A 22,482-nucleotide genomic window follows, 5' to 3' on the forward strand; every position below is an offset into this window, starting at 1 on the left:
TGAGCTTGGCCTCTGACAGGGCCTAAATTGCTGTGTGGAGGAGGTGGATGCAGGATGTAGAAGCCGAGGGAGAGTGTTCTGTGATCAGACCAGGATTCATGCTCCTCCTTAGCTGTGTTGCCCGGCAAGTGTCTTCACCATCTGTCTGAGCCTGCATGCCCATTTATCAAATGAGGTGATGATGCCTGCCTTGTGGGGTGGGGTGTGAGAATGAAATCTAATGTCTGGCATGGAACTGGGGGGCTCTTAGCACTAGGTCTGTTCCTTGCCCTGGGAAAAGGAAAGGCAGGAAGGAAACTCCAGTTCCCAGGCAGCATCTGGGAGCCAGGCATCATGTAACCAGCCAGCTCTCAGGTCTGCAGTGCTGAAATAGCTTCCTGAAACATCACTACACCACAGGCCTTTGATGCCCCCTTCCATTGTCCCCCAAACACCCCCGGAGGTCACAACCACAAAGATGCACAAATGCAAAGCCATTTCACCAAAACATCTGTTTTATTTTAAGTTGCAAGAATCCAAGCCACATATAAACGCTTCCTAGGAAGGAGAGAATACGTGAAAAAAAGACAAGCAGGTAAGAATTAAATAGAAACAAACGAGTTTGCTCCCTTTCTCATCTGCTTGGCACCTGGGGACACATTTGTGAGTTCCCTCCCCCTGCTCATCCTTAAAACCTTGGTGTGGGGCTATCTCGGGGTCCAGTTCTGGGGCCTCTTCTCATTTTTACCTTATTGATTGGAGATTATAACATAGTGGCCTGTATGTGTTCCACAAGCATATTTTATTGGACCTACAATATGCGTACATTTAAAGAATAATTTTGTGGGCCAGTCGCGGTGGCTCATACCTATAATCCTAGCACTTTGGGAGGCTGAGGCGGGTGGATTACTTGAGCTCAAGAGTTCGAGACCAGCCGTGGCAACATGGTGAAACCCTGTCTCTACCAAAACAAAACAAAACAAAACACCCAAAAATTAGCTAGGCATGGTGGTTAATGCCTGTAGTCCCAGCTACTTGGAGGGCTGATGCAGGAGGATTGTTTGAGCCTAGGAGGTGGAGGTTGCAGTGAGCCACGATGGAATCACTGCACTCCAGCCTGGGTGACAAAGTGAGACCTTGTCTCAAAAAAATAAAAGAATAACTTTTGAAAAAGGTTTCAAACATACAAGTACCCTTGAAGCCCTTCCATTTTTTGGTCCCTCCCCAGTCATGTTCTCAAACAACACCCCCACCCATACGCATACATTTCTTGGGAGTAACCACTGTCTTGAATTTTGCATTAATCATTCTCTTGTTTTTCTTCAATAGTTTCACTATCTATGATGTATCTCTAAATAATCTGTTTATAATTTGGCATGTTTTAAACTTAAGAGAACTATACTCTTGGTATTTTGGGTGACATTTTTGCACTCCAAATTGATTTTGAAATTCAACCAGGAGATGTGTGTAGATTTAGTTATTCATTTGCTCCTAGTTACATAGTATTCCACTGTAGCAGAGGCCAGCACTATAGCAAGTATTTTAGACTTGGGAGTCTTATGGTCTCGGTCACAGCTACTCAAGTCTGCCATGGTAGCAGGAAAGTAGCTTTAGATAATATGTAAATGAATGGGCAGGGCCGTGTTGAAATAAAACTTTATTTACATAAACAAGTGGCAGGCTGTAGTGGGCCAGCCCCTGAGCTATGAGTATGCCACAACTTAGCTGTTCTGTTGATGGACGTTTGGGTTGATTCAAGTTGCTTGTTTTTGTAATAGAAACAATGCTGTTCTGAGGATTAGAAGAAAAGCATTTAAAAAATCTGAATACTCAAAAATCAAAAAATCTGAAGAGCATTTAAAAATTGGGAAACAGGCTGGGCATGGTGGCTCACACCTGTAATTTCAGCACTTTGGGAGGCCGAGGCGGGCGGATCACCTGAGGTCAGGAGTTCAAGATCAGCCTGCCCAACATGGTGAAACCCCATCTCTACTAAAAACACACACAAAAATTAGCCAGGTGTGGTGGTGCACACCTGTAATCTCAGCTACTCGGGAGGCTGAGGTGGGAGAATCGCTTGAACCCGGGCAGTGGAGGTTGCAATGAACCAAGATCATGCCACTGCACCCCAGCCTGGGTGACAGAGCAAGACTCCGTCTTGAAAAAAAAAAAAAAATTGGGAAACAAGCCGGAACCTAAGTTTTATGTGCCCTAGTTTGTGTACCCCAATTTTTAAGTGTAGACAACTAAAAGTAAACCCCAGTAATACTAAACATGGTGGTAAGACTAATCTGTACCATCACAAGTGCCGTTGCTGTGGCTGAAAAAGACCCTGGGAAAATGACTCCCTCATGGAATTTCGGGGCTTCCCTGGAAACCTTCCATAGCCCCCTCTGTTCTGTCTCCCCCTGGTTCAGTTGTTGCCTGAGTGCTCCCAGGTAAGAACTGATGACATTCATCCGACCTTCCATCTCTGAGGCTAACAGAGTACTGCGGTGGGCGTCCAGATGTTTGTTGAATGGACAAAGCCTTCTGTATTTCCATACGATTGTGCTCACCTTCTAATGCCAGCAGTGAACTCTTTCAGCCATCAAACTGGAAGCCCACTGGCGTGGGGCCCTGGCTCGGAAGGCAATCCAAAGGAGAAAGTGGGCCGTGCAGATTATCAGAAAGTAAGTTCTCAGGGACAACAGAGAGGACAGGTCACTAAACGCTGGTACCCTGCAGGGGATGGTCATGGAGGTAGATGAGTTCTTTGTGATTTTTGGATTTGTGCAGAAAGGAAAAACTCCCTTCAGAATGCCGTTAGGAATTCAGGTCCATCCCTTTGCTCTGAGCTGAATTTGATGGTGATCGCAACTCAATGTATTTGGAATTTCTCTTAGCCTGGCTCAAAAGTCACAAAGTCAAATGCCTTCTGATGCCAGGCAGGTAAAGTGAGTGAGTCTCATGAGCTGGGATAAGACAACAGGGCATGGTGGAGACTGCAGCAAACTGGAACGTTCAGTCTACCTCAAGGTGGGGCAGTAACTAGCCCATTCCAGTTTACTGCTGCTGTGGGGAAATGTAGCCAGATGGCTTGAATTTTCAAGGAACGCTGAAATCTGGCTTTTGGGGTTTTGTTGTTGTTGTTGTCTGTTTTTTTGTTTGAGACGGAGTCTCACTCTGTCACCCAGGCTGGAGTACAGTGGTTCGATCTCGGCTCACTGCAACCTCCGCCTTCTGGGTTCAAGAGATTCTCCTGCCTCAGCCTTCCAAGTAGCTGAGATTACAGGCACACACCACCACACCCGGCTAAATTTTTTGTATTTTTAGTAGAGACGAGGTTTCACCATGTTGGTCAGGCTATCTCGAATTCTTGACCTCAGATGATCCGCCTGCCTCAGCCTCCCAAAGTGCTGGGATTACAGGCGTGAGCCAGCATGCCCAGCCTTGAAATCTGGCTTTTATGCACTACTTCCTAACTTTTTTAAATTGGCAGCTAATTAAAACTCCTCAAAACAAAACAAAAGCCCGTGTGGGTGAAATCGAACATATGTGTGGGGCAGATTTGGCCTGTGGCCTCTACATTCCAGGCCTCTGGCCTATGTGGTCCTCTCAACAGCCTCTACCACTTTGGCCGCCTCTGAATCAAAGAAGGGGGAACAGAATGTAAATCTCGGTGAAGAAATGGTCCAGAAAAGTAAGAAAACATTTTCCTTTTTAGGTTCATTAAAGGATTCATCAGTCGCAACAAACCCCTCTGTCCTGACAACGAGGAATTCATCGTGTTTGTGCGGAAGAATTACATCTTAAATCTCCGGTATCACCTTCCAAAGACTGTCCTGGACAAGAGCTGGCTGAGGCCTCCTGGCATCTTGGAAAATGTAAGGACTAATCTGGGATTTCCAGTGTTGTAAGTAACATGGGCACTGACAAATCTTAACTCTTGTATGTCTTTGTGCTGCCTCCCTTTGGCTTGAAAGGGCTACCCTGGCAAAGCCCTTCTTCCCAAGGATGCTGCACAAGAAATTGAACTCCTCAGAATTTGTGATGTCCTTAGTAGCATTATAAAGCCACTGGAGGTTGTTTAAACAGCACTTTTTTTTTTTTTTTTTTTTTTTTTTTTTTTTGAGATGGAGTCTTGCTCTGTCACCCAGGCTAGAGTGCAGTGGTGCGATCTTGGCTCACCGCAACCTCCACCTCCTAGGCTCAAGTGATTCTCATGTGTCAGCTACATTTCCTCACAGCAGCAGTAACTGGGATTACAGGCGCCCACCACCATGCCTGGCTAATTTTTGTATTTTTAATAGAGATGGGGTTTTGCCATGTTAGCCAGGCTAGTCTCGAACTCCTGACCTCAAGTGATCTGTCTGCCTCAGCCTCCCAAAGTGCTGGGATTACAGGTGTGAGTTGCCATGCCCAGCCGACAGAGCACTTTTGAATCATTTCTATTCCTGACGTAGCCTTCCTAGAATAGCACCCCTCGAGAGATGGTCTGAGGACCCTCTGTATCTGGAACTTAGAGGCAGGGCTGTTGTAAGATTCCCGGGCTCTACTTTGGACCCACTGAGTCAAAATCTCCAGGAATCTCATTATAGCCAGTTCTGCAGGCGAGTCATAAACATATTCAAGTTTGAGAATCATTAGCTAAGCAACAGCAAAAAGTTGGGAGAGGATCAGGTTAGCTGCTGTAACTATAAAATATAAAATATTAACACTGTGCTTGAAATCAAACTGAATTCAGCAGTGTTTTTTTAAAGCTTCATTTTGATCGCCACAGCCCCAGACAGGGAGTGAGTGAGGCAAGTGGAAAGAAGTGTGTTCTCCACACAGGCATCAGATCTGCTCAGGAAAATGTGCGTGAGGAACCTGGTCCAGAAGTACTGCCGGGGGATCACAGCTGAGCGGAAAGCGATGGTAGGGACGTGATGTCTGCGGTGGCCGGTGGTGGGGGTGGGTGTAAGAGTGGGTCCTGAGTGTCAGTCCTCCTCATCCACCATTTCACCTATAAGCAGGGGGTCATGCTAGTCCCATGCCTCGAAATGTTCAAGATAATTGCAGGTAGACCGGCAGAGAGCCCTGGATGAATGCCAGCTGTTACTGTAATCAGCATGGCTCCCTTTGTTACCATGGGAACACAATCGCAACTGCTCCTGCCATCCATCTAGGGAGCAGAGAATGTAGACCCCTTTCTGCTGGAGATCTGTTTTTCACCGTGCTCACCTGCGGGTCTTTTGTGTAAAGGGCTAGAAGAGTAACTATTTCAGGGTTTGTGGCCTTTCTCTGTTGGAATTACTCAACTCTGCTGCTACAGTGAGAAAGCAGCCATGGACAATGTGTGCATGAATGGCAAGGCTCTGTCCCAATAGAACGTTACTTACAAACATGGACAGCAGGCTGGGTTTGGCCTGCAGGCTGTGGTTTCCCAATCCCTGATCTACAAGAAACTGCTCTGGGAACTCTGGAAAATCCACTTTCAGGAAGGTAGTAAGGGAACGAGCAGAAATGTCAACCCAGTCTCTACCAATTTGACTTTCAGGGCATTTTGGCCAAAGCCAGGAAGGTGTTCTGACTTGTGTGCTCCAGGGTAACAAGGCTCCCACAGTTTATCCAGCAAAGGATGTGACCTCAATGGGTCTAGAGCTCCTCTATCCCAAAGAAGCCCGTGGCTACCATTTTTATACTTCCAATTGTGTATTACCAGATGCAGCAAAAGGTAGTTACAAGTGAAATCTTCAGGGGAAGGAAAGATGGCTACACAGAAAGTTTAAATCAACCCTTTGTCAACAGTCGGATAGGTAAGTACGTTTTCCAGCCTAGGTACTTGGCTTTCCAATTCTAAAAGGAGTTAAAGGGTGGGGTGCGGTGGCTCATGCCTGTAATCTCAGCACTTTGGGAGGCCAAGGTGGGCGGATTGCCAGAGCTCAGGAGTTCGAGACCAGCCTGGCCAACGTGGCAAAACCCCATCTCACCTAAAATACAAAATATTAGCAGGGTGTGGTGGCATGCACCTGTAGTCCCAACTACTCGGGAGGCTGAGGCAGGAGAATCGCTTGAACCCAGGAGGCGGAGGATGCAGTGAGCCGAGATCATGCCACTGCACTCCAGCCTGGGAGACAGAGCGAGACTCTGTCTCCAAAAAAAATAAAATAAGTCAAAAGCAGATGCTCAACTTTGCAGCATTTCCTGATGGCTATTTCCCCAGCTGAGATCTTAGCCCAGAGATGCATAACAAAACTAGCAGATACGCCGGGCGCGGTGGCTCACACCTGTAATCCCAGCACTGGGAGGCCGAGGCGGGTGGATCACAAGGTCAGGAGTTCAAGACCAGCCTGGCCAAGATGGCGAAACCCTGTCTGTACTAAAAATACAAAAATTAGCTGGGTGTGGTGGTGGGCACTTGTAATCCCAGCTACTCGGGAGGGTGAGGCAGAGAATTGCTTGAACCCGGGAGGCGGAGGTTGCAGTGAGCCGAGATCATGCCACTGCACTCCACCCTGGGCAAAGAAAAAAAAAAAACAACTAGCAGATACCAATGACTTTTCCACAGGATTGGTATTTTAGTGATGATTCATGGCCTTCTGGTTCCCTCTCTAGATGAAGGAGACATTAATCCGAAAGTGCTTCAGCTAATTAGCCATGAGAAAATCCAGGTAAGGGGATGTGTGTCCTCAATCTCAAACAGGATTCCCTCATCGAGTCTAAGAGCACTTTCTCCATAAAGGGCGCACTATTTAAATGCAGGGGTGCAGTTGAGCAGCCGGGGCTCTCAACTGTGATGCTTTGGGTATTAACTAAGATGATGGGGAACAAATGATGATTAGATAATGGCTGCTGTTCTCATGATCCCTCCGTCACCCCAGAAACTGTCTTGGTTTGCTTTCCTACAAAATTGAATGAAGTGTAGCCATGAACTTAATCATGAAACACCCTCTTATTGGTGAGAGACAGTGTGGCATAGTGCCTGGGCGCTGACACTTGCTTTGAACGTAGCAGCTGTGAGATCCTGGGCAGGTCACTTAAGCTCTTGGTGCCTCTGATCTTCTGTGAATGAGGAGAATGGGTTTACTGAAAGGATGAATGAGTCGGTGGACGAGAGGTGCTCAGGCTGCTGCCTGGCATACAGCAGCAGGTGAAGCCCTGGTGATCGTGTGTGCCAGTGTCTGCTCTGCTTTTTTTTTTTTTTTTGGTTCCCTGGGGAATAGAAGCCACTGTGACTGGATTGGATTACACTGTGGCTGTGAGAGTTTTCATCTCTGACCATCAGAGCAGACCTGCCTTGACTTCCTCAGAGGGCAACGCAGGTAGGCAGAGCTAGGGATCAAAATCCCCACCATGCAGAGAGCCAGAAAAAAAATATATATACACACATATGTGTGTGTATGTATGTGTGCGTGTGTACATACATATATGCAAAATCTGTTTGAGCTTCTCTAAATGCTTGACATCACTTTACCGGGGTCTAAGTAGCAAGAAACTCGGTACTCTGCCCCACCTCCCCGCATTGAAGTCACCTTCCCCTTGCAGTATGGTGTCCCGGTCATTAAATATGACAGAAAAGGCTTCAAAGCACGGCAGCGGCAACTCATTCTTACTCAGAAAGCAGCTTACGTGGTGGAACTTGCCAAAATCAAGCAGAAAATAGAGTACTCAGCTCTCAAAGGTAAGAAGTGGGCAATCTTAAAACAATGCACTGAGTTGACTCAACTACTGGAAAGCCCAGTGATGAAGCTCCCAAATGGGAAACACAAGTGCAGGGTGCCCATAAACCCCGGGGTAGTGACGCACACCTGTAGTCTCAGCTACTCGGAAGGCTGAAGCAGGAGGATCACTTGGGCCTGGGAGTTCGAAGCTGCAGTGAGCTATGATTGTGCCACACACTCCAGCCTGGGTGGCAAAGTGAGACTCTAGCTCAAAAAAACAAACAAACAAACAAACAAAACCATCTGCCCTCCTCCCCTGGCATTGCCCAGCCTGGACTGCACCCCTTATTCTGGCATAAATATTAATAGCACCACTTTACTCAAGTACCCAGGTTGGGCAATAGTCTCCTTCCACGGTGATCAGAGCCCACTAGCAGGCTGATTTCTAAAGTATGCCCTTCATCCTTCTGGGCCCAGCTAGGAGAATGAAGGGTGGGGTTGGGCAGCCCCTGGGCGTATCTCTTCTTCCTCTGTACTGCCATCAAGCTCTCCAGTTCTTGGCTTCTAACTCTGGATCTGTCTTAAGGTGTCTCCACTAGCAATCTGAGTGATGGAATCTTAGTCATTCATGTTTCACCAGAGGACAGCAAGCAAAAGGTAATTGACAGCCACCAGTCTCTACTAAAAGACAGAAACAATACACTGCCAAAATGTTAAGTTGACCACCATGAAACTTCTCTATTAGAGTGTCTGTTTCTTTAAGCTGTGAATACTGAAATTATGCCTTGTCTCCTCCCCACCCCAGGGGGATGCCGTTTTGCAGTGTGGACACGTGTTTGAAGCAGTTACTAAACTCGTCATGCTTGTTAAGAAGGAGAACATTGTCAATGTTGTTCAAGGAAGGTAGGTGGCTTCATCTTCAGCTCAGGAAGTAATTCAATGCTAAAATGTTTATTAAGGCCGAGGGTGGTGGCTCATGCCTATAATCCCACTACTTTGGGAGGCTGAGGTGAGCAGATAACTTGAGGCTAGGAGTTCAAGACCAGCCTGGCCAACATGGTGAAACCCCGTTTCTACTAAGAATACAAAGATTAGCCGGGTTTGGTGGTGCACGCCTGTAATCCCAGCTACTTGGGAGGCCTGAGGCACGGGAATCCCTTGAACCCAGGAAGTGGAGGTTGCAATGAGCCGAGATCGCACCACTGCACTCCAGCCTGGGCAACAGAGATAGACAATGTCTCAAAAAAAAAAAAAAAAAAAAAAATTACAGATCAGGGAAGATGCCAATATTGTTTTCACTCCTGCTTGCCTCCTGCTTCCAACATAATCAAGCACCATCTCTGTCAGTAAGGGGTGAGAAACCTCTAGTGTTACATCCTCGCCCCCTCCCATAAATAACTTTTTTCCGTCTTCATCCCTGTGATCTTGGGCTTCGGAGAATGAAGTCAGTGAAGGCAGGATATCCTGGAGAGCTGTTTCTTTTCCCTCATCCTGTGCTGTTCCAAGTTTTAACAACCAGAGCACATTTGTAGGTGGAATAAGGAGAGAGAGTTGAGTGCTTCGAAATGTGTTGTCTTTGGGTTGCTGTACCTGAGGGAATACTCAGCCCCTCAGAGTTTCAGTGTGATATGGAAGTAGTTCCATAGACATCAACTGGCCCTTTGAAGAACTGAATGTGCTCGATCTCACGGTAACTACAAAAACATGTAAGTTGCCCAGCTGTGGCAACGGCATTCTTCCTTTCTGCAAATATGCAATAAAACACTGTAATAAAACAGGAATTTGATCTTGAAACTAGTAGAGTTTAATAAGTGAATTTCTTTTGCAGACCAAAGGTTGAGAGAAGAAAATACAGTATGTCAGTAATGTGTCACTTTGTGTATTTTAAGTTTACAGTTTTTTATTAGTCCGGGAAAAGAAGGCACAATAGTTTTCGACACTGGACCGGAAGAACAAGTCTATAAAAATAAAAATGGACAATTAACAGTGGTGAGTGGCCGTCTCTGGGAGGGAAGTAAGCCGTTTTAGATGAGAATATAAGTTAAAGTTCTACCAATTTCAGTCCTATAGATTGACTGGAATCATAAGCTATTAATAGTTCATTTCTGCCCTCTATTCCTAATTCTACATCTGTAAGACAGCAAGAAATTGATATAGAGATATATACATCTAAACACTGAATGAGAAAAGAAAAAAAGCCTACCATCCTTGTCAGTGAACCAGAAGCCGACATAAGACACTTCTCAAATAGTAGAGTCTAACTTTTCACTGGATGAAGGCTTTATGCTTATTACAGTGGCTATCCATAACTTCCCTCCACGTTGAAATCAGTGCACTTGTGTCCCACCCAGATACTGAGACTTAATTGGTTGGAGCTGTGGCTTAGGCTTCAGGATGCAAGAAAATATAAACGTAAGAAAAATATGTAAGAAATATGTAAAAAATATGTAAGAAAATATAAAGTTGCTTTTTGGAATACATGTGTCAAAGGCTGCCCATGTTAATACCTTTGGCATAAAACGGATCTAACAAGCACAGAGGTTTGGGAACAATGGGTATGTTAGGGAGAAGTCTAGCCTGAGCACACAAGTACGCTGCCTCCTGGACTGTGCCCATGCTGGGCTGAGGGTCCCAGTGGTCCTCACTGGCTGGTAGTACACGGAGCTTGTTTTGATCCAGTTTTGCTAAAAAATGACATGTTAAAAGCAGAGGGAGCTGAATCTTTAAAATGTATCTTGTATTATACGAAGAATTTTAATACAAATTAATTAAAAAATGGTCTGTGAACATGGAGTGTCTCATACACATTTAAATTTAAGTGGATTTACCTATAAAGTCATTTTGCAGGCCGGGCGCAGTGGCTCACGCCTATAATCCCAGCACTTTGGGAGGGCGAGATAGGCGGATCACCTGAGGTCAGGAGTTCGAGACCAGTCTGGCCAACATGGTGAAATCCGTCTCTACTAAAAATACAAAAATTAGTTGAGCATGGTGGCGCATGCCTATAGTCCCAGATACTCAGGGAGGCTGAGGCAGGAGAATTGCTTGAACGCGGGAGGCGGAGGTTGCAGTGAGCTGAGATCACACCACTACACTCCAGCCTGGGCGATAGAGACTCCGTCTCAAAAAAATAAAATCATTTTGTAGATATAAAATAATTGCCCCTAGACACAATGAACTCCTTTGGGGACAAGTTAAAATAAGGATCATTTTGGGTGTGGACTATAAGGTGTCTTTTTAGTTTACACGCTGTCTTAAAAGTGACACCCCAGAGACTGTGTCTCTCTCCTCTGGAGTCACACGGAGTCCATCTTCCTCCCTGACTGGTTCTGGCTGAAGAGGCTGACAGGCCTCGATGAGCCAGTTTCTAAGTCTGGCTTGTCTCATGGGAGGTGGCGCTGGCTTCTCACAGGCCCTCCACACCCACCTTGCTAATGGTGACAGTTGAGGTGATAACTCTTTCCTTTTGCGCAAAGGGAGCGGGGAAGGGCTGTAAACCGAAGTGTGACTCTCTCCCAGGTGTCAGTCCGGAGGAAGTCCTGATAGAGGATGACATCTAACCTCTACCATCGCCATTTTTGCTCCAACTGAGGAAATTACAGGGGAGGTGGGGATTGGATCCAGTCAGCTACCTCTTCAAGGAACCAGACCCGCAGCACTAACAGATCACATCTGAAGAAACTGAGGGGCGTTAGGCCAAAGCCTAATCCCAGCTTCTCAGCTGCCCCATGGCACCTTATTAAAATGTCACCTTCTGGAAGCAGACCCCAGGTCACCCAAAGGCGTAATTCTAAACACCCTCGACAGGCTCTATGTTCAATGCGCACTCCAACGTGTCATCAGAGGGTGGGAAAGATTCTCTACCTCTGTCAGTCAAGCTGCCCTGAGACATGATGAAATACTGTGTACAGCAAGTTCTCAAATAACATTTCATTATACATTGATAAGACATCCGATTCCTGGGCAGGGCCACTGTCTGGGTGGAGTCTGTACGTTCTCCCCATTGTCTCTGGGATTCTTCTGAGTGCTCTGGTTTCCTCCCACGTCCCCAGCGTGTGTGTGTCAGGTGCACTGGTGTGTCTATGCGGTCCCAGTCTGAGTGAAGTGTGGGTGCATGAGCCCCGTGAGAGGAGGACATCCTGTCCAGGGTGGGTCCTGCCTGGTGCCCTGACCTGCTAGGATTGGGTTCTGGCCATCTGCAACCCTGAACATGCAGGTTGGAGAACGAATGAATACAAATTTTATTGTAAAATAAAAATGTATATAAAGCATAAGAGCACACAAATGGACAACAAATGCCACAGCGCAAAAGCATGTAGCGAGCCTGCCACGCTTGTGACTGGGGAGGGGCTCCTTATAATTTCACCTTTGCAAGCGTTTATTCAGTGATTGATTTATGCGGCCACCGCTATGACCACCATCACTCACTGATTCACCAAAACTTAGGTAATGATCTTATTTTTAATGTAATTAAATATACGTGTAGCTCATTTATTTCACTGTTTAATATGAGAAGTGCTTTGGTCTTTATTTAGAAGTTGGGTGATGTTTTTGTGCCCAGCAACATGCTGTAGGAATTTAACTCTTGTTTACGTCCATTAGCCTCATGGTTTTGCTTCAAGTCTCAGCTTCCAAGAACCTATCAAGGACTTACTGTGCATGGTCTGAGACTAAGTAAAGGAAATTTTCTAAAGCTGCGAAATTTGAATTTTGCTTTAAATAAATGGAACTCAGATGTGTCAAGGGATTGGGTTTGGTGAACTGAAGCCCTCTGCCCCATAATAGTAAATCAGTGGTAACACCAGCTGATTCACTCTTTTTCATGAGCCAGGCAGCCTTTGACCTCAAGACTTCCTTCTGGTGTTTGAATTCAAACACTACAGAAACATGACTCGTCTTTCCCTTCTACCTGGAGCGACTTTAAGGGGGTGAGGCAGAACGTGGGGGCCCTGCCTTTGTTGTAAACCGTATTTTAGGGGCCCGGTTATGCCGGGCATGTCTGAAAAGACCCAGAAAACAGAAGTATTATGACTTTTATTTTACATGTCCACAAATGTTTGCACACCATACAGTGGCTACATCTAAAACTTTGAGCATTTTTTTATGGTGCAAAGAGACAGAAAGGTTAATGACACACTTAACTGTGTTACAGTGACTTTGGGTAGAGCCCTAAAGACAGCACACGCTCCAGAGGGCAGGCTGAGTGTTGTTCACACTCGGGTCCTGAATCGCTGTTGTACAGAGACACACTTTAATTGGGGAATGGGGTCCCCGCACAGTGATCGCCCCACAGGAGAGTGACAGAATATGCCAGGAATTGTCTTGGACATGGGCCCCAGTCACCACAATCAGATGGCTTATTTGAAACAAAACAAACAAAAAAACCCCTTGATTACAACACACCAAAGCTGTTCCAATTTGTAAAAAATTGTAGTTATTACATTGCAATGAAATCTGACTCTTTACCAAATCTTGGGCCAATGTTTTACTTGGATAGTGCTTACATTATAATACTGGTTTTTGCCCTTAGTGCTAACGTAAGAAAAATCAGTTCCTTGTATACTCAATAACAGAGCTTGGACCAGCCAATGCTGTCTATCTACTCATGGCTATAATGCAGCCGACAGAATTGTTCACCATGGAATGTTTTATAAACCTGTTCATATTCCAGAGACAAAGACTCAAAACTACAAGTGCAAAGTTGGAGAAAAAGTGAGGATAGAGAGAGCTGCCAGAAACACGAGCTCATTAGGCATAGAGGCCACAGCAAATCAAACTGTTCCACAAACTCATTCTTCACACAAACATTTAAAAAACTATGCAGCCAGGTGTGGTGACTCACGCTTGTAATCCCAGCACTTTGGGAGGCCAAGGTGGGCAGATCACAAGGTCAGGAGTTCGGGACCAGCCTGGCCAACATGGTGAAACCCCATCTCTACTAAAAATACAAAATTAGCCGGGCATGGGCTGACGCGTGCCTGTAATCCCAGCTACTCGGGAGGCTGAAGCGGAAGAATCGCTTGAACCTGGGAGACGGAAGTTGTGGTAAGTGGAGATCGTGCCACTGCACTCCAGTCTGGCCAATAGAGCAAGACTCTGCCTCAAAAAAAAAAAAAAAAAAAAAAAAATCTATACAATGGCGTTTCCATTTTCCGGGCCAACATTCACTTCGACTTTCTAAAAAAGCTCAACCCAAAAGGCAGGGTTGGTGTTTAACACTTAAACAGTATAAAATATTTATGAAACATTATTTTGTAAGCCCTCTTTCCTTAGCACTTAATAAAATCCAAATGGCCTAATATAAAAGTTTCTCACACAAGTTTAAAAAGCATCTGCCCAATACACGATTTTGACATTCAGTCATGATTGCTTTAAAGTTTTATTGTAGACTTTGCTGTTGGATACAAAATGAAGGCATACAACTGTCACAGGCAGGGCAGTACGTACAAAGTCTAAGCTGTAAAAACCGTTTGAAAATATAAACTCGCTTTTTGGAATACATGTGTCAAAGGCTGCCCATGTTAATACCTTTGGTATAAAACGGTAACGATTCCCTTGACAAACCCATCCATCACCTGACGCACATTCACATCTCCTGGTAACTACTCTACCTAGTCTAGTCTCAACCACCCCTGTCAGTCACGACTCACTCCTGTTCCTTTGCAGGCGCAGAGGAGCCTGGGAGGTAGGTCACTGAGAACACACGTCCTACATGGGCGCTGTGCCCAGCCGGGCTCCAGCAGGGGCCACCTGTGCCCCACAAGCACACGTCCCCACCCACAGTCGCATACATCCCTTAAACATGAACACAGACACAAACCAGACCCAAAGGTATCTATCTACCCACACATCCTCAACCTGTTCACTGCTGGCCACTCTACACTGTGTAAAAATCAGAGGCAAAGACAAGGGGGTCTGTGTTTACAGCAGGGAAGCTCCCTGGGGCTGGTGGTGTGAGGGTGTCCCTGCCTGGATGCCAGGCTGGGAGGACAAAGGGTATGGGCCACACTGAATTTCTAAGCAAACTGACTTAGAAAGTTAGCCCAGCTTCATGGGGAAGGAGGCTGAAGAGGACTGGGATCCCAGGGAGGGGTAGTTTATGAGCTATGCCTGTCACAGGGTCAGATGGCCTTCCTGGAGTGGAGTCGGGTCAACCAGGAGAACAACTGGAAGGGGCTGGAGTTGGGGAAAGAACCAGAAACAGAGCTGGACACTTACTGCCATGGAAAGTTCTGCTCCTACGCAGACATGTGGGGTCCCAGTGGGCACCAAGCCAAAGACCAGCCCAAGGTGGCAAAAGGCTTGCTCCCTAAACAAAGCCTTGCACCCAAAGTTGCACTGGTCTCAACGATTTAGACGCTCATTCAGCCACATTTCCACTGCCACAAGCTGCAATTATCAACAAGCTCTAGGCCCAAAGCCACATGGCAGAAAGCACTTCTAGCAAAGCAGTGGGGATTGTGCCCGGGCCAAACACACAGGAACCAGGAGTGGACCTGCTGGGGCTGGAGGATTATGAAATAGGAAGCAGGGAGCTCAGATACCTCTGGTGGTCTCCAACTGCAGAACAACTCTCAGAATTGTCAAACTGAACCCTTAAGGGAGTGTCACCCAAAAAGCCCATATAGGAAGTCGACACCCACAAAAATAAATAACTGCAAACAAAAGTTCTCACATACACTTCACACTCATTCATACTTTTCCTCTGAGAACCGAGAAAGCCTGGCTCCAAAGAGTCTCAGATTCTCATGAAAAGTAGAGATCTTAGACACAGCTTGTTCAACAACAGGGGTCACATGCCTGGGTCAAGACAATCAATTTGCCTTGTCAAGCAATACCAAAATAATCATCTGGCTTGTTACAAAACTATCTCCAGGCTCCAAGGGAAGCAGAAGGGGCCCGGCAGCCTGCACAGGATCTGGGTGTAGCATGGCAGGGAGTGGGGGCAGTGTGAGGAGGGCGGCTCGGTCTCTTGCCTGCTCACTGGTGGAGATGGGCCCGGTCGTCGGGGCGCTTGATGTGGATCCTCCGCACGCGCTCGATCCGCTCCCGCTCCCGCTCCTCGTCCTCATCCAGGTGGTGAGAGCGCCCTGCCGCCCCGCCTGTGGCCTCCAGGAGCGCATTGTCAGGTCCCCGGCCATCCTGGGCCTCATACAGCAAAATGTTCAGGGTCTCCTCATAAATCCGGGCTTCGGGAAACTCCACCTGTACTCCCACAATACACAGGGCAGGTAAGTTACGGCCCACCCCCTCTGCCAACACCTGGACTTTATACAGGGCCACCAGGCTAAATCAGGCCCCTGGGATTCCGCTGAAGGCCACCAGTATTATTTTTAAATAAACTGATATTTTCAATGGCAACACTTATATGTGGCGCTAAATGCACAGAAAATCAAGGGGATGCAGAGAAACAGGTCTCCCTGCCCCTAGTATCCCTTCTTAAAGGTACAGTTTCTCATCATTTTACCCTCTCAAAGATTCTGTGCATGTAAATATGTGTAATACACATATTTATTCACACACTTCAAAAAACAAACAAGGTGGCCCACCACACAGAGTTGTACATGTCTTCCTCTTGTCCCTAACTTAACCTAGAGATCATTCTGTATCAAGGAATTATAAATACAACAATGCAATTAACCATACTTGGATGGACATTTAGGTCAGTGCTAATATGCTTCTCCTAACAGAGCTGCAACCTTGCACACAAGTCCTTCCACACCTTAAAGCAGTCTCTAAAGCAGTTTTTTGTACAGGGTCCAGCTGGGGACTCCCACGAAATGGACATGAGCCCTCCTGCTTGGCAAATCATTGTGTTTGCTCATTGCCCTTCAGGGTTAAGGTGTGATGAACAGGAGGAGGGCCACATAAGCAGGTCCCACACATTTGATCAGATTAGACTCCACTTTCAGGGTGGAATTCAGAGGTTCCGGTTCTGGGAAAAATGGAGCAGGCACACTCTACCCCGTCTTCCTCACTGACACTACAAAGCCAGGATGGGATGCACACAGCAGCTAACTGTGGCCTCAGAAGTAAATCATGGCAGGTGGATGGGGGAAACAACAGAATTTGAAGTAATGCCCACCAGTGAGTTTACTGTTTGCTGCTGCCAGCACTGATGCAGCCTGAAACCCTGAAATGGCACCAGGACAGAAGACCTCCAGAAGGTCTCTAGTGGCCAGGGAGGCCAACAGAGTCTAACACGCAGAGGGGCTGGGAGGAAATCCTGGTTTTCTTTCCTTTTTTTTTTTTTTTTTTTTTTTTTTTTTAAGATATGGGATCTGGCTAATTAAGCTTTAAAATTTTAAGGCTTCTCATTTTTAGAGCTTAATAAGGAGCAAGGGGATTTAGAGACCACGTGGTCTGATCCTGTTTCTTGATTCACAGACCAGGTTCAGGAGTGGCGTGTTCTTATGTTTGTGAAGCTGGTTAGTGGCAGAGCCAGGATGGGAGGCCAAGGGCCTCTTTCTTTTCTCTTTTTTGTTTTGAGAGAGAGTGTTGCTCTGTCACCCAGGCTGGAGTGCAGTGGCACAATCATAGCTCACTGCAGCCTTGAACTCCTAGGCTCAAATGATTCTCCCACCTTAGCCTCCCCAAGTAGTTGAGACTATAGGCATGCATCACCATGCCCAACTAACTTTTAAAATTTTTTTGTAGAGATGAGTGTGTTGCTATGTTGCCCAGGCTGGTCTTGAACTACTGGGCTTAAATGATTCTCCCACCTCAGCCTCGCAAGTAGTTTAGACTACAGGCACGCACCACCATGCCCAGCTATTTTTTTTTAATTTTTGGTAGAGGCAGAGGTGTTGCTATGTTGCCCAGGCTGGTCTTGAACTCCTGGACTCAAGCAATCCTTCTGCTTTGGCCTCCCAAAGTGTGGGATTACAGGTGTGAGCCACCATGCTCAGTCCTTTTCTTTATTTTCTTGCACCCAGACCTGAGCATTCCCGTGGCAGCAACCAGAGACTGCAGGAGTCAAAACTCTGAGGGAAGAAACCTTGTTTTCTGATGAGAAGAGCTGTGGTCTCAGCAGGATTGGGTGAATCTGGTTGCTTTTTCTATCTTCATGCTCCTGGGCCCAAAATATAGGTATGGTCACAGAAAGTGGGTGGCAAAGGGGGAATAACTAAACCCCCAGCTTTCTGGCTGGCTGATCAGAAAAGGGGACTCCAGGGAAGCTTAGAGAACTGCGGAGAAGAGGAGCTTGAGAAAGCAGCCTGTGAAGTTGTATATGAACTCCTAGACCCACACCCAGCTGCAAGATCTGCCCCTAAACCGCATACGCAGACTGAAAGAACTGAATGCTGCAAGAGATACTGCCCAGGACAGATGGGCCACAGCGTGGCACACAGCTGGGACAGATTTGAAGGCTTTGAAAACCAAACTGTCACCCCAACTGCAAACTACAGAAGGCTGGTTAGAGCTTGCAGCCTGAGCCCAACTGGGTCAATTGCCTGCTAAAACAAAAACATCAATGTTCTCCCTAGGATTTAAACAAGGCCTGGAGTCCTTTAACAATATTCAAAATGTTTAGGATACAATCAAAATATCTCAATACACAAGAACCAAGAAATTCTCAACTCCTGTGGGAAATAACTCACAGATGCTAGTGCCAAGATGACACAAGGTTTTGGAATTACCTGACAAAGACCTGGCAGCAGCTATTATTAACATGTTCCAGTAAGTAAGGGCCAGTGCTCTTAGAGCAAATGGAAACATAGGGAGTCTCAGCAAGGAGATGGAAAAACCAAATGAGCACTTGAGAACTGACAAATACAATAATCAACACCCCCAAACAAAAACACAACTTACCAGCAGGGCTCAATAACAGAGTGCAGATGAGAGAGGAGAGTCGAGTGATACGGGCTGGGTGCAGTGGCTCATGCCTGTAATCCCAACACTTTGGGAGGCCAAGGTGGAAGGATCACTTGAGGCCAGGAGGTCGAGACCAGCCAGGGCAACATAGTGAAACCCAGTCCCTACAAAAATAAGTAAAATGAGCCAGGTGTGGTAGCATGCACTTGTGGACCCAGCTACTCAGGAGGCTGAGGCAGGAGGACACTTGAGCCCAGGAGTTCAAGGCTGCATTGAGCTATGATTGCATCACTGTACTCAAGCCTGGGTGACAGAGCAACACTCTCTCAAAACAAAAAGAGAAAAGAAAGAGGCCCTTGGCTTCCCATCCTGGCTCTGCCACTAACCAGCTTTACAAACACAAGAACACACCACTCCTAAACCTGTCTGCTAATCTAGAAACAGTTGGGATCAGACCACGTGGTCTTTAAATCCCCTTGTTCCTTATTAAGCTCTAAAAATGAGAAGTCTTAATCTTTTAAAGCTTAATCAATATGGTGACTCTCCTCTTACTACCCAAGGGCAGAGGCAGCCCAGGTATATTTTAAAAAAATCAAACCATGACAGAATGGGGGTCTAATTACAGGAAGAATTCACAGCCTTAAAAAAAAAAAAAAACAGTTCACAGGAGAACAGGGGCATGATGTCTTGCCAGCGTGGAGAGAGAGGCAGATGATTCTGGTTCACTCCCTGCCCCCGGGATCTTTGAAAGCAAAAAGAACCTCAGTGTTTAGCCCTTCTTGGCTACCTTAAGAACAATATCCATTCTTTTAGGATAGATTTTGAATGCTTAGGAATAAAATATGTTGTCAAATTCATCCTGTGAGTGCTGGGGAGGAGGAGTGGATACAGACTGAGTGAGAGTGCCCGAGCTGATGGCCCTTGACATGGCATGATGGCACAGGGGAGATCACCGCCCTATAATTCTGTGTATGGCTTCAATTTTCTATAATAAGTTTAAAAAAAAGAGACTCTGGTTTCTACTTTGTGATGTGATTTCTTCTCATTTGCTTTTTGTTCAAGGTCAGCTACAGAATCATGCAGAACTGTGTGCCCCAAAAGCTGCAGGGACAATAGTAACCTGGGTAGGTAACCTACAGGCTCAGGCTCTTGAGACTCCTGTGCAAGGGTGACAAGAGGCATGACCGTCAGCCCACAGCAGACCTGCTGCGTGTCACTGGATAGCCAGATTTCCCTTAGACAGGTTAAAGAAATGACAGAGTGTATAGTGTGAATTAAAAGTTTAAAAAGACAGAAAACCCAATTGTAGAGCCCCAAAAGGGCAGGCAAATTCACTTAAGTGGGGGCCAGATCTCTAGCAGCACTGTGCAGAGCAATCCAGCTTTGTGGAACGGCACGGTGGGAGAAGTCGAAGGACAGGTCAAGCCTACTGGTTTGCAGAGGATGATATAAAAACACATCCCCAGAGTCCAGCCCAGTCAGGGAGTCAAGCGTGCTTGGAAGGAAGCCAGCAAGGGAGAGAGCTAAAGGAATGCCAGATGGACCCTACATTTGGCTCCTTGCAGGGCCTAAAAGATAAATATTTTAAGGATGAGCAGTCACGAGGCAAGCAAAGCATTTTAAAAGCATTTCCCTCTGTATTGGGCTCAAGTGAAAGGAAGTTCTACAGGTGTATGTTTCAGAACAGCCACTCCAAACTGCCTTCTCGAGGCTCTTACCTTGGTCTGTTTCTTCTCAGTGGCATAGACGATGGAGGTACAACAGACTTCAGCAATCTTCCGGCCCTGACCGTAAAAGGACCAGCAGCAGATTTCATCCCCAATGACATCCTTTATGAACAGTACCCTTCCGTTAAAGCGCAGAGACAGCTTATCAAACAGTTCAATGTTTTTCAACATATTGTCGTCAGAATTGCTGCAAAAGAGCATTTGATACAGTGACCACAAGCTGGTAAAAACTGCCATCATTTGCTGGGCCCTTCTACACGCAGGGCCCTACTGAGCCCACTTTCTCCACTACCTCATTTCAACCTCACAATAATCCCATGACAAAGGCACTCCAATCTCCATCGCTCAAGAAGGAAGGTGAGGATCAGAGAAATTAGGTAATTGCTCAAGACTGAACCTAATAAATGGCAGACACGCCCCCCAAAAGACAGCCCTGGCCCCTAAGCCTGAGTGCTGCTAACCATCGTGCTTGAGTGACAGCCTCTGGGCACAGGCACCAGGTGGAGGACAGCGCCTCACCGATCCCCAAGAGGAGCAGAATGGCACTGCCCAAGAGAGACTCTATATCCTAGGTCTTTTTAAAGATCTTGAGTAACCTCATTAAATCCTCCCTGCATCCCTCAAGTTCCTGAGTTAGAGCCACATGTTTTCAAGGGCCAAATGACATTCTAGAAACCTGCATATATTGCTGGTGGGAATGTAAAATGGTGCAGCCACTTTAGAAAACAGTTTAGCAGGTCCTCGAATGATTAAACCTAGAATTACCACATGACCCAGCAATTCTGCTCCTAGAGAAATGAAAACATAAGTCCACACAAAGACTTTGCATGAATGTTCCTAACAGCATTACACACAATAGCCAAAAAGTGTAAACAACCCAAATGTCCATCAACTGATGAATGGGTAAAGAAAATGTGGTCCACACTGTGGAATATTACTCTGCCATAAAAAGGAATGAAGTATTGATTCATGCTACAACATGGATAAACCTTGAAAACCTCTTAGGTAATCTCATTATGCTGAGTGAAGGAATCTGGTCACAAAAGGCCACATATTATGCAATTCTATTCATATAAAAATGTCCAGAACAGGCAAATTCATCAAGACAGAAAACAGATTAGTGGTTACCTAGGGCTGTGGGGTTGGGGAGGCAATGGTTGAAGGAAAATGGGGAGTGACTGCTAACGAATAGAGGGTTTCTTTTCAGGCGGTGAAAAAGTTCTAAAATTAGATAGTGGTGATGGCCTCACAACTTGTGAATATATAAAAACCACATATTGTGAATATAATAAAAACCACATATTCTGAATATAATAATAACTGTAACACTCTAGAAAGATGACTTTTATGACATGTGTGAATTATAGCTCAGAGTTATACCCTTGTATCCATCTGTCTACTTATCTATCCAGGCAGAGAGGTACAGAGGGGTCATCCTCATTTGAAGGTACGAAGAAGAGCTGGGCCTGCCTGGTGTGAGTAGAGGTTTTCCTAGTAAATGGAGCTGTCTTTCCTGGCTGACGCCTTACCTGGTATATGAGTATTTGTTGTTACTTCTGTTGTAGAGCAACTTCACGGCTGGCTGTGGGTTGTTTTAAAAGAAGAAGAAGAGAGTTACTTGGCAGGCAGATGCGATGAACTACTGGCTTCCCATAGGGCTGGGGCTCTGCCCTGCAGCAAAAGAGGCAGACAAGCATAGCTTGCTGGCTGGAGAGGGGGACCACATGACCCAATAGCAGGGGCACAAAAGATGACCTGTAGCTTCCCACTGTGAACCCACTCTCAGGCCTCACTCAGGCAATTACACATGTTTTTATTTCAAAAGTTATTCAGAAGAACCTCCATCATTTCTGGTAGCAAAAGAAATTCCACAAGGGTGCCTCCAACATACCTTATTTGAAGTCGCTATAAGTTTTTGTTCTTCCTTGGATGAGGTGATCACAGGGACCTTGCAGAAAGGCTCATAAGTATCTTTATTCTGCTGGAACAAAACATGCTTTCAGCCTAGGAGGCCTGCCTAGCACTGCATTTTTAAAGTTGACCTGCTGGACAGGCTCTGGCGAGGGGAGATGGGGCAGTCATGGCTGGGAAGAGAGGAGGATTCTCACCACCAATGAACTAGATGGGGGAAGACAGGGAGTTGAATTTCCCAGTAAGTCTGCTCTTTGGCTATGACCGTGATGGGCCAGGATGCTGAGTAAGTACTAACAATGATGACACATTTTCCACAGCCCAGGAAGCCACTCAAAAATAAACCCTCGACGTGGCAGCTGAAACATGTTTTCATCAAAAGCTCCTAAAACCCCACTACGATGACTGAACAGGAATTAAAAAAA

At 46.2% G+C, this 22,482-nt stretch overlaps 2 protein-coding genes across 3 annotated transcripts in view; one reads left to right on the forward strand and one right to left on the reverse strand.

Annotated features, from left to right (window-relative positions):
* Positions 1-12,343, forward strand: part of MYO1H (myosin IH) — a 59,044-nt gene extending 46,701 nt beyond the window's left edge. The window contains exons 21-31 of the mRNA XM_030821337.1: positions 506-574; positions 2,567-2,651; positions 3,686-3,845; positions 4,795-4,878; positions 5,666-5,759; positions 6,559-6,614; positions 7,489-7,624; positions 8,191-8,261; positions 8,410-8,507; positions 9,494-9,593; positions 11,124-12,343. Coding sequence (XP_030677197.1) covers positions 506-574; positions 2,567-2,651; positions 3,686-3,845; positions 4,795-4,878; positions 5,666-5,759; positions 6,559-6,614; positions 7,489-7,624; positions 8,191-8,261; positions 8,410-8,507; positions 9,494-9,593; positions 11,124-11,147 — 977 coding nt within the window. The 3' untranslated portion in view covers positions 11,148-12,343. The remainder of the gene's footprint in view (positions 1-505; positions 575-2,566; positions 2,652-3,685; positions 3,846-4,794; positions 4,879-5,665; positions 5,760-6,558; positions 6,615-7,488; positions 7,625-8,190; positions 8,262-8,409; positions 8,508-9,493; positions 9,594-11,123) is intronic.
* Positions 12,344-12,629: 286 nt separating this feature from the next.
* Positions 12,630-22,482, reverse strand: part of KCTD10 (potassium channel tetramerization domain containing 10) — a 28,750-nt gene continuing 18,897 nt past the window's right edge. Inside the window, exons 4-7 of one of the 2 annotated variants that reach the window (XM_003279652.4) lie at positions 22,038-22,124; positions 21,676-21,728; positions 20,138-20,333; positions 12,630-15,809 (exon numbers count right to left, since the gene is read on the reverse strand). In XM_003279652.4, coding sequence (XP_003279700.1) covers positions 15,585-15,809; positions 20,138-20,333; positions 21,676-21,728; positions 22,038-22,124 — 561 coding nt within the window. In that variant the 3' untranslated portion in view covers positions 12,630-15,584. Of the gene's footprint in view, positions 15,810-20,137; positions 20,334-21,675; positions 21,729-22,037; positions 22,128-22,482 lie in introns of both variants that reach the window. The other variant, XM_012509988.2, reaches the window with a different exon arrangement.

The sequence above is a fragment of the Nomascus leucogenys genome, chromosome 10, assembly GCF_006542625.1.
Source record: "Nomascus leucogenys isolate Asia chromosome 10, Asia_NLE_v1, whole genome shotgun sequence".
Taxonomy (NCBI): Eukaryota; Metazoa; Chordata; class Mammalia; order Primates; family Hylobatidae; genus Nomascus; species Nomascus leucogenys.